Raw genomic sequence first — 12339 nt, forward strand, 5'->3', positions numbered from 1 at the left:
GAAGGAATTAGGAAAGAGTATGTGTATCATAGCAGTGGAATATCTTGCCAAAACTGAAAGGGAGATCTGAAGTGGGAGGATCATTTTCTCTGCATACAATTTCAGTATTTTCTTGAAAAATCACACTTATTAGTGATTGATACTATAATAATTCTTCAGGTTTCAAAGAATTATTCTGAGCATTTGTGAACTAATACCATGGGCTAATATCATTGGTACCCAACCAATCTTTTGGCTTGCCTTGGCTGCACTGAATGAAGAGGAACTGTCTTAGGCTGCATATGAAATATAGATTACTGTTTACGTTTTTAAGTAATAAAACTAGTGGGATATTTGACCTTGTTTTTGTGTAACTAATGCATAAGTTTGATTTGATGGAAGTGGTTGCCTTTCTTAGTGTTTGTCAGAGATTTTCAATGAAATTTTACTCTCTCTGTACTTCGTGGAAATACTTAGAAGTATTTATTCACATGTATATATGTACTGGCAAAAACTGATGACATGAATAAAGCATGATTGTGAAGCAAAGTATATTCTTCTCTGGTAAGATAGATCTTACAGAAGTCTAATAAATAGACAAGATAAAATTTTTCATTGAGTTGAATATCTGATTGCAACTCTGCATTCCATACAACAATTCATGGGTAATGTACTCATGTGAACTGAAAATTAAGTCTCAAATATACCAAATAATTGACAATTTTTTTTTTCAACAATCTTGACACATACTCTCAAATTCCTGTATTATAATGGAAAGCAGTGCTATGACTATGTTTAGCCAATGTATCAAAACACATTAGATTACTTGCCATAGCTTGAGCTTGCCATAATTTAAGTTTCATTTCAAACGCTGTTATGATTTGAAACAGGACATGGGTGAATTCATTTTCACCTTAAAGGTGTGTGTATAAGCTATTTAACTGAGCAGTCAAATCCACAGAAAAATGGCAAATCTTTGGGCCATTTTAAATCTTCTTTTTCTGATGCAAATTTTCCTTTTGATTCCACAGATGATTTGATTTCATTTGCAAATCATAAGTCTTTTTAACATTTTTATACTATTTTACTTAGCCATTTACTTCAGAAAAGTAAACAGTGTCCCAGTGATCAGCATCAAGACACTCCTGGAACTAGTGATGATTCAGTCCATTGGACTTCATGAAATTCACAACTTCGTCCTACATTATTTAATTTTAAAACTTCTGTGCATGTATTTTATTGGTATAAAATGCAGTTATAATTTGTCAAACGTGAATTACTGGTGGTAATTGCCTTGTCTTCTGTTAATTTTGTAAGTCATATAAGTATAAGCCTTTACAGAAAAGGTTGCTAAGCACAGAAATGGGCTCCCCAGGGAGGTGGTTGAGTCACCATTCCTGGATGTATTTAAAAACCTATTGGATGCGGTGCTCAGGGACATGATTTAGCAGAAGGTTGTTAAAGTTAGGGTAGTGTGATTAGGTTGTGGTTGGACTTGATCTTTAAGGCCTTTTCCAACCTGAGTGACTCTATGATTCTAGGATTTTTTGTTATCTTAGTTTGTTTGATCTCAGCATGTTCTGTGAATGTATTTCTACCACCTTAATAATTTTATAATATTGGTAGTTTTTACTCTTTACAGAAGAAAAAATTTGGTCAGAATTTGCATATGATCACGAACGCTGGGGGATAAATGTATAAAAGAAAATAAAACAAGTTTATATAGTGATTGTACTTGAAAAGATGAGGGACTGTATCTATGGTATTTTTCTAAGAACTTTTCAAACACTGCTGTGCAAACTGTGCCTCTTAGAAGCAGTTGATGAACATATTTAATCTCCTACTGGTTAGGCAAAAATTGAATAAATGAGAAAGCCTCGTGGACCTCAGCAGGCCATTTACATAGTGTTCATGGTCTGCCACCCAATGGTTGTTAGACAAACTGATAAAAAATGTGCTCCTTAGTGGTGTAAACTCATGCCTTCTTAACAGTGGATTCTGCCTAAATTGTGAGGAGCTTACCCTTGAAGACTTTGCCATGTTTGTATCACCATTTTACATTTGCTAGAAAAATAATACAATGCATTGTATTGTTTTTTGTTTAGATGGCTACGAGAAATAAAAAGATACTGGTAATTTTCTGAAAGCAAAAGAGAAAATTCCAGTTTGTTGACAACTTCCAAGAGGGGAAGGAGGTAACAGAAAACTACAAAGGCAGCAAAGAAAAGGTACAGTGTTAGACTGGGTAAGCCTGGGTAAGGAAAATGAAAATAGTTTTAATTCCAATGTTAGTCTTCCTTTATTAAAATAAAGTTCTTTTATTATTATTTTATTTTTTAACACAGATATATAAGTTTAGGCACTTAACTTTGTATTTAGAGTTGGATGGTTTGTTTGTTTGCATCTCTAGTGCCCAAGGTTAACGCTGAAATAAATTGTAGTGTGAGCATTTTTTACAAATATAGAGATTTCTGTAGGGTGCTATCAGAGGTCCTGAGTTAAGCCATTATAAAAATTTGCTAGGGCAAAAAAACACCCAGCATCCCTAGTTTTGCTTGAGTCTTCTCCTCTTTTTTTTCTCCCTCCTGCCCCAGTGACATAGCCCTACCCTTTCTGACACTGACAATGATACTTATCTGGCACCAAAGCAAGTGAATTTATGAAGACACTGTGGGAGAGAACTAAACCAAGAAATACGTGAATAGTTTTCTGACAGCTTAGTGACCTGAATCAGCTCAGTAAAGAGTAAAATGAGTGACAGAAACAAAACCAGAATAGAGATGAGGCTGTGTGGTTGAGAGTAAAAGATGTGTGTAAAAGAAGTGGAAGGGAAAGTGTAAAGATATCACATAACATGAATGAGGATGACAGCCCATACTAATGTCTTTCTTCATCATTTTTTATTTTTGTTTTCTTAAAAAAGCTGTTATTTGAAACTGCTATGGTAATATTCAGTAGTAAGATTGTCACATTCTTGTTTCAGTGAAGGAAGATCTAAAATTAACTAAAATACTCATGGCTAAATTCCATGACACAGAGCTTCAGTAAAATCAGAGAATTCTGTGACTGAAAAGTATGACTGGGAGCCTGGATTCTCTCTCATTCTGGGCATTTTATTTGACATTAATTCTTTTTTTCCCTTGAAAGATATTACAATAAATCATTTGTTTAAATTCTTATTTTAGACTTTGGAGAAGTTGATTAATTGAATGAAGTCAATGGAACAAAACAAATCATTTATAACACTTGTGCAGGTAGGAACTGGGTGTCATCATGATGTTTTAGACCACAAAGGAAGACAGTTGGTAGAGATGCAGTTCAGAAAAGGATTTATACATGTCTTTCTTTTTAAAGATTTAGTGTGTATGGAAGCCATCAGGGTAAGTTCTCTTATAGCTTCTTTTTTTCCTGACTGTTGATTGGTATGATTTATTAGCTGCAAAAATGAGATTACTATTGATGGGGGAGGCGTTATGGTAGCCTTTACTAACATGAAACCAACACACTTTAGCTTTTTAAAAATCAACTAATGCTGGAAAAAAGTCATTGTCAACTCTGTCACTCAAAGCTAGAGTGCTTGCTTTGTTGCACCCAATGTGTAAATGTTTATCCTGCCACAGTAGCTGATAAAGACGATTGCACTATTGAGAAAGTTGTACAAAGAGCAGATGTAGATTAGAATAGTTATTTATATGGTACTTCATGGTCTGCTTGTTTTCCAGTGCAATGTTAGTCTCTCATTTAATTAACATGCACTCTCTCTGCTGTTATCTCTGTTCCAGCTAGTTCTTTGACCTTAGAGCACAGTTCCTTATAGTTCCTTACATCATTAGCATTGAATGCATTAAATCTGCAAATGAAATGTACAGAGTATGTTGATATAAATCCATATGTTGAATGACATGACTGCACAATTTGACAAATTGATGTTGTTTCATAATGGCTAAATATTCCATCACATATTTATCTCTACTCAATTTTCATAATCCATTTCCCACCTGACAGACATTTGCATATAAAATTCATTTTCATACTTAATTATCCTGTGACTTTTTCCCTAAGTTAGCCAGATCAGAAATGGGGGAAGGGAGAGGGAGTAAATACATGGCTCAGTCCAGCATGGAGTACAAAAACTAAACAAGAACTTTGAAAGAAAAATGGCCTTGATCTGGTTTCAACATAGATTACTTCTCAGTAATAGAGGACACCTAATGCCATGACTGAGTGTTCTGCGGAGACTGGTAATGGGAATCACACTGGTATTGTGGTTGCACTGCAATCACCACATTTTGCTAAACGTAACTTATACTTGTCCCGTATTTTCACAATAATCTTTGGATCAAAAATTTCTCCATTCAGGTATGCACTCATTTTTCCCCCTTATGTAGTAAATTTAGAGCTACATTCCAATGCTGTCTGAGGCAAAATTTATGCAGTAATTGAATATGCACATTTATTATAAGGAAAGAACTTAGCTTAGATAGGTGGTTTGTGACAGCCTCAAGGAAATTTTGGAAAATATATTTTGTATCCCTTGAGACAAATAACCACATTTGTATTGATAAAGAGATTTAATGTACGATATATTGGATGGGATCCTACTGTTATAAGAAGTTCCACAGGGATTCTACAAAGATGCAGATGATTCTTTATATGCACTTGCACCAGCAACAGGCATATTCTTACAAGTCAGTACTGTGGCATTTCTTAATAGCAAGAAGATTCATGCTCCCTCACATGGAGTAAGATCTCTGGCATTCCTGCTTCTGCTACTTAACCTGGTTCTGGAGTTAGGCCTACCTGCTGCCAGCTCAAGTCATTTCTCTTTCTTGAATTGCTGAGCAATGACTCACTGTTAAGTTGTGTTTATTTTTTCTTTTAAGTGTAGCTGTAGCATGGTTCATGCTTGAATGAGTTGCTGCTTCACCTCATCTCACGCTTATATAGGAGATCTGTGAGACACTGGTAGGTTAACCTTGGCCATCTGTGAGTTGCTCACTCAGCTGCTTTGCACTTGCCCTTCTCAAAAGGATAGCAGAGAAAACTGAATGAAAAAGACAGAGAGACTACTTACCAGTTAGCATTACAGACAAAACAGACTTGACTTTAAGAAAATGATTTAACTTATTGCCAACTAGAACAGATGTCGAACAAAAAATATACGATGGAATATCCTTAATATAGTAGAAATCTTTCTCAAAGATCAGAGGTTGTCTGCACAAAAATAATATGCAGAGCTTTATGAGCTGACCCACAATTTCAGCTATTGCTATTTGGTTTTTCAAATTCTCCATCCTGATTTTTTTTTTTTTTTTTTTTTTTTTTTTAAGAGAGAATTTCCTCATCTGTTATTTTATCTAATACATTCTTCCTTACAAAAGAACAAACAATACCCCCAGCCTCCTTTTATCCAGGTCAGCTTCACTCCTTTACCACTGATTCCTTAAGTGGTACACGGGAGATGGCAAGAGGTTACAGTCAGGGCATAATAGAGGGGGAAAAAAAAAAAAAAAAAAAAAAAAAACCAACCAACACGCTGAGGAAGGGGAGCAGGAGCTTATCTTTGTCAGCTAAGTGGCACAATTATGATATTATACTGAAGCACTGTTGTTGTGCTACCATATTGTAAAAGATATCTTTCTGTAGCAGTCTTTGGACTAGTGTCAAAGGAAAAGTGGGGTGTGGGAAAGACCTCTATCCTGCTTACAAGGCAGCTGTTCTCCAGGTGGACTGCTCCAAATTCCCTGGATCCATAGGGAGATAAATTTTGCCTGTGTAACCCCAGGGGGTTTTCTTTTCTGTGTCTTGTACAAGTATCTGATCTGAAGACAGTCTAGGTGTTTTGCCTCTCACCTGGTCATTCTGATGAACTCTAATTTCCTAAATGATATCTTGAACACTGTTTAGGTACCCAAGTTCCCTCACAAATTGAGGCTTCACCATTTTAAACATGGGGTTTTGGATCCAGTGCTGTTCCTGCTAAAGGAGTTGTTGGAAATGTAAAAACATTGTGTAAAATAGATCTCTTAGTTTATTTTATATCGAATTTCTTACAAGCTGATAGGAGTGGATTGCAGTAACTACAGGAACAGAAACAGGAATTACCATGTTCTGCACTGTGTATTGCAATATTCTTAAGTAAGGCAGTAATGGATTTTGGACCTATATCTGAAGTGACCAGAATCTGAAAAGTGTAAACTAACTTAATCAAAGAAATACTAATGGTACCTTGCAGTGCTGCATTCAGGGACCCAGCCTTTGATCGACAGAGAAGTGAAACACGAAACTGACACTGGGAATAGAAACCGAAAGCAGATGGAATAGGCGGTGACAACTCTTTAAAAGCAGCAGATGGCTGGAGGTGCAGTGAACTGTGAGTGGCAGCAGGTACAGTCCCCGCACGGGCTTTGTTGGAGGCTGTGGATGGGTTTGCACTTAAGAGTTGGGGATAAGGTTACAGGGTTGAGTTTTGGGGCTGAGAGTGGCACTGGGGCCAGGACTGGAGTTTAATTTTGAGTCAGAAAGTGAGTGCTTGAGCTGGCACTGAGTGTGTTAGAGTGCGGAACGGAGTGTGGCTGGAGTTGGATTTAGGGCTGGGTTAAATTTTTAACTACCATGCTCAGGAGCACTGTGGATGTGGTAGAAGCAGGGTCTGAGCCAGCTGGTTTTGTCTGCTCACACCGTGGCTCCAGACACTTCAGATGTAATAATGTGCACTTTAGAAAAACATCAGCATAGTGAAGTGTTGGAATCTGTTTCTTTTCTCTCTCTCTTTTTCTTTTTATTTTGAAAGGAAATATGACAGTCCATACGTGTTTTATATATAGATATAGTTCTGCTTTCTTCAAAAACACTTGACTTTACATTTTCAGGCATAGTAAGGAAACCGATGAAGTAACGATAGACAATTTCTAGGTAAGTAACTATTGCAGCTATCAAAAATATAATTATTCTGAGAACAGAGTTCCAAGGCTTTTGATGTGGCCTTTTCAGTTTAAATAAGAAAATGGTGAAAAGTATTGTTAACATATGTGTTATTTGTTAACATATGTGTTCATATTTACATGTGTATGTATACATCTACATAAAGACGTGTTTGTATATGTATATATCTGTTTTCTAGGAATTTAAACTAATGCAAGGTAGAAATCAAGAATTTCAGCTTAGTTTTAGTCTGAGTTCATGAGATCTTAAAAATGGAGCTTGTGGTTTACTTTTTCAGGAGTTTTTTACAAAAAGCTCTGAGACTAAAAATGAAATCAAAGGATGAAATATTGTTTTTTTCCTGAAACCATTAAAAGAAAAAAAAAAAAAAAGTAAAGGACAAATATACCTAATGCCTATATACACTGCACTGTTGAGTATTGCAATAGTAATAATAATAATTAAAAAATTAATGCATAAGGCTATTACCTGAATGAAAACTAGAGAAAGAAAAGTCTGAAAGAACAAAACTGATGTTGCAGGGAGTATGCAAGATTATCTCAAGCTGCTTCTTGTTCTGTTGTTCTATAGCTCAAAGGAACAGAATACCATGACCTTGTAATGGGAAGAGTTATCATAACTCATATAGTTATATTCTTGTGTGAGATTTGATAAGATTATCACTGGAAAAAAAAAAAAAAAAGAGAGAGAAATAAGCTAACAGAAATGGGATTGATAATAAATCATGATCAACACATCATGCAATGGAAATATTGTTGGTCTACTTGAGAGTGCAGTAGCAAGTGCAAAGCATATACAAGTCACTTGGGCCAGAAAACAGGGATCATTCCTTGGAACATGTCGTATCTGTACTTGGCATCCCAAGTACATCCCAAGCGTTGATCTTTATACATACATACATACATACATACATACATACATACATATATATATATATATATATATATATATATATATATATATACGCATCACAGGGATAATCATGAAATGCTTTCTGATTTTTCTTCAGGTTTTCTTCCAGTTTGATTATGGAGTAGATAACTTGGTGGTACAAGCCACAGAGTGTACCATATTTCCTGAATGTTCTCTCTTGATTCTTTAGAATATTCTTTTGTGGATAGTAGAATCAAGATCTGTGATGGATTCTGAAGAAGATAATTTCAAGGAGGCTGTTCATGATTATGCAAATCAGAGTGATGATAGTGATGATAATGATAGCGAGTGTGCTGACAGTAAGAAAATAAACTACACTGCAACTGAGGAAGACAAAGAGAACGAGAGTAGAAGTGACAGCGATGAGGAGGATGCAGCCGACAACAGTGAAGAAGCAGCTATTGTGCAGATGCTTAAAGAAAAGGAAGACAGAGAAAAAGAAGCTGAAGACCCAGATTATGGTGAAATTTATTGTAACTTGGCCACTGATGAAGTGATACAGCAGGATGAAAGCAGGGTTTTCAGAGTTCTCCAGAATAAATTGGATCCCCAAAACCCTGGTAAGGAGCTGCTGTAATTTTAAACTTGGATCTACATTTTCATTGCAGTGCCCTACCTGTTGGCTCTTTTGCAATTAATTGAAAGGTTATGGTTCTATCAATAACTGTATCTGTTTCTTTTAGAAATAAAAAAACATCTTGAAATTCTGAAGAAACTGAAGCAAAACATTTGGCCATCTCTGTCAAAAGCATTGTAAGTACAGTGGAGTTTACTGGAAGAAATAAGAGTTAAATGTAATAGAAATAGTTCTTTTTATCTTTTTAGACATTACAGCGTATTATTCCATAGTGTTATTGTCATCTAGGTTTGTGGAAAACCTGGAGATCTAAGGCGTGTTTAGGAATTAATATTTCTCCCATTAACATCAAGGAAGATCCTTAACATAATAGAAATCTTTCTCAGAGATTAGAGATTGTCCTCATGATTTGTGAGCTGACCCACAATTTCAACTATTGTTATTTTTTCACATTCTTCATCCTGTTTTTTGATCACGTTTCCTTTTCTGCTGTTTTATTTAATACATTTTTCCTTACAATTTTTTCCATATCTGCTGTGTCTTTTGCACATTTATTCTCATGCATGATCTTTTGCATCTCCAGATTTCTTTCCCTGTTCAGTGCTGAAAAGAATTAAGTGTAGCACAGTCCATATAGACAGTGAAATGTCTTCTCTGCTTCTGGTGCTGACTGTCAGTGAGATTAGTATTAATTAAAGGCAGACCATTTAAATGCATGAGACAGGTTTACATAGCTTTGTTCTTGTTCATTCTACATGATAGCAGTTAAGGTCTACAACCAGAGCCTTTGTATCCCAGTCAAGAAGGCAAGCTGGGCCTTCGGTGTGGATCAGAGGTGATATTTATCTGGCAGTTTTTACAACCTTTCATAAAAAAAGCACAATCTTACCATTGGAATATGGATGTTCTCATAATACATAGTAGCATTGTTATCTTATGTATTATACTGCATGTTACATAGTAATGTGTAATAGACAAACATGAAAAAAGAGAACATTCACTGGAGGGACCTGCCTCTTCATCTGGACCTGTGGAAGTTCTTCTGCCTTTTGCTCTGTCCCGGGGGAAAACAAAACAGAACAAAACAATAAAAACATCACGTCCCTGGACTTTCACCGGTACTGAGAGAGCAGGAGAATGCAGTCAGTTCTAGGGTGTATTCAGAACTACTGAGATAGTGCCTGTTTGTACTACCATCACTGCAGTGAAGAGGATTTGTCTGGCTTAAGACTTAAGACAAATGTCACCAACATTTGTAAATAGTTATCTGAACTGGAAGGCAGATATAGAAGTGTTCTAAGACTTTGGCTATCTGGAGGAATATATTCTGATTGGATTTCTCTTTTTAAGATATTTTTTCTTGCCATCAATATTTTTTGGAGGAAAAGGGCGCTAGTTGTCACTGTTAGTTGCTCATAACCCATTCTCTACTTTTAGTTAGGAGCTATGGCAGGAATACTTTGTTGTTGCCTCTTGGGTGCTATTTCTTACAAAGCAAACATCTGTAGAAGCAAACATGGAAGAGAGGTGCCGCAAAAGTCACAGAGGCTTCAGATGCTACAAAAGAATTTAGAGTTGTAGTGTTGACAGTTGTAGAGGAGAGAGCTGCTCACATGATCAATAACTGAAAGCAATTCAAGCTCTCTGGAACAAGGCTTAGATCCAGGAAAAAATGGTTTTCTATAGATTTATTTCATACATTTAATACTCAGTTGATTTAATTAATGAAAATATTTATTTTAAAAGATATTATTAAGAAAATTTCTTCCGTCCTGTAACCACAGCTTGGAGCAACATAATGTACATACTATTTCCTTTTCTTTCAGGTTTGTCAGTCTGTTAAAAGACTTTGTTGAGTCTGAATTCTTTGTGATAGATGGGGATTCCTTACTTCTCATGTTCGTAGATAAGGAAGTACAGCATCTAACACTATTTTACCTAGTTGAATGCTTTCTGAATGATTTCACTCAAAAAGGAGCAAAGTACATCATTGTTTTCTTCAAGGTAATGAATGAGTTACATCATTTGATTGCTGTTTATACCACTACAGTCTTTCAGTTTCAGGAAATACGAGTATGTAAACAAAAATAAAGATTTTTTTTTTCTTCCCCTATCTCTCGCTTTTGTATAGAATTTATTCTGTGGTTTTTTTTGTTTTGTTTTTTTGTTTTTTTTTGTTTTTTTGTTTTTTTTTGTTTTTTGTTTTTTTGTTTTTTTGTTTTTTTGTTTTTTTGTTTTTTGTTTTTTGTTTTTTTGTTTTTTTGTTTTTTTGTTTTTTTGTTTTTTTGTTTTTTTGTTTTTTTGTTTTTTTGTTTTTTTGTTTTTTTGTTTTTTTGTTTTTTTGTTTTTTTGTTTTTTTGTTTTTTTGTTTTTTTGTTTTTTTGTTTTTTTGTTTTTTTGTTTTTTTGTTTTTTTGTTTTTTTGTTTTTTGTTTTTTTGTTTTTTTGTTTTTTTGTTTTTTTGTTTTTTTGTTTTTTTGTTTTTTTGTTTTTTTGTTTTTTTGTTTTTTTGTTTTTTTGTTTTTTTGTTTTTTTGTTTTTTTGTTTTTTTTCCAGCAGTATTTTAGAAATGAGTATTATATCTCATACTATTTTTTGCTATGCAACCTACCATTAAATGCTCCAAGAATGGCTGGTATGCCTATACTCATTGCCTTGTAGATGATTTTCACCATGATTTTCTTGTGTCATGCAGAGTTGGAAACCTATAAATATTCATATGTCTGAAAATTATTTTTGATTGAATTTGCTAGACAAGACTGGATCAAAATGACTAACAATGTACAGAAGAAAATGATGTGTCTTATAAAAGAATATTATAACACTTCAGAAACCATAAATAAAATTCCAATATATGCTTGCATGGTATTCATATGATCAGAATTTGAAGGTGATTTACTGGAATGTAGATGAATAATTTCATTGTTTTTGTTTTCCACAGGATACAGAACAGATGTACTTCCAGAATCCTCAGATTCTTTTCCTACGTACTGCATTAATAGAACATCTGAAGCACAACACATGCATCACCATTCATACAGAATTTTCCAATTGTTTTTCACCAGAATGGGAGTTTTTTCTGAAGAAATCCTATCCTTATTTCATCATCATATCTGACATAGGACTGACTTCTCTCCAGACTAACTATTTGACTATTTTTATGGCTCATTCATTGTCAAAGAAAATCAATGTTGTACAAGCATTCGGTCAGGAATATGACATTCTTCGAGTTTATGGATATCATCTTCAGAGTATGTGGAAACACAGAATGTTTTTTCAAAAGGTAAATTAAAAACAACCTTGTTGTTGGTTTGCAAATAAGGATGTTAGGTCTACCTAACAGATTTGATTAAAATATCTCAGTATGAGTATTATATTTTATATGTTAAAATTATAAAGCGCTGATACACAGCTCATCTAATTATCTTGAAAGTCTTAACAGGGATATATTGTGATTGGTACTGATTTTTAACTCTTAATCGACTTTTAATGTATCAGATAAGACCAGTATTTAGTTGAGAAATGTAATGTTTAAAGGTTTTATCTAGAGTAAGTATGTCTTGGATGGTGAGGTATTATTTATGTATGAATGCCTTGTGTTAGTGTGGCTTGTAGTCCCTGATGCATTGTATCAGCTGACTTTTGCACATGATTTGCCTTCTGAACTTCTTAGTATGAAGAAGATCTGCGTTGTGCCTGTGAAGCCATAGTCAGGTACAAAGAACCGTCCCTGTACCTATATGAACATCTCAAGCTGAGCCTTAAAAGCATACAAAATGAGGTAATTTGACCTCTTTCATCCTTTTTCTGTTTGTTTCCCACCCACCCCCAGCCCAGCCCAGACTGCCTCCCCCCCTCAGGTTGACTGTCTTGCTCCATTCCTTTAACTGAAATTCTCTCCTAGCC

General features: G+C 34.8%; 1 protein-coding gene across 1 annotated transcript in view; it reads left to right on the forward strand.

The window, feature by feature from the left end:
- The first annotated feature begins 6351 nt into the window (after nt 1-6351).
- DDX60 (DExD/H-box helicase 60) overlaps nt 6352-12339 on the forward strand; it is a 38800-nt gene continuing 32812 nt past the window's right edge. Inside the window, exons 1-6 of the mRNA XM_072334861.1 lie at nt 6352-6366; nt 8027-8417; nt 8541-8610; nt 10261-10438; nt 11375-11716; nt 12107-12214. Of these exons, the coding sequence (XP_072190962.1) occupies nt 8063-8417; nt 8541-8610; nt 10261-10438; nt 11375-11716; nt 12107-12214 (1053 nt within the window). The 5' untranslated portion in view covers nt 6352-6366; nt 8027-8062. The remainder of the gene's footprint in view (nt 6367-8026; nt 8418-8540; nt 8611-10260; nt 10439-11374; nt 11717-12106; nt 12215-12339) is intronic.

This window comes from Excalfactoria chinensis, chromosome 4 (assembly GCF_039878825.1).
Source record: "Excalfactoria chinensis isolate bCotChi1 chromosome 4, bCotChi1.hap2, whole genome shotgun sequence".
NCBI classification, from domain to species: domain Eukaryota; kingdom Metazoa; phylum Chordata; class Aves; order Galliformes; family Phasianidae; genus Excalfactoria; species Excalfactoria chinensis.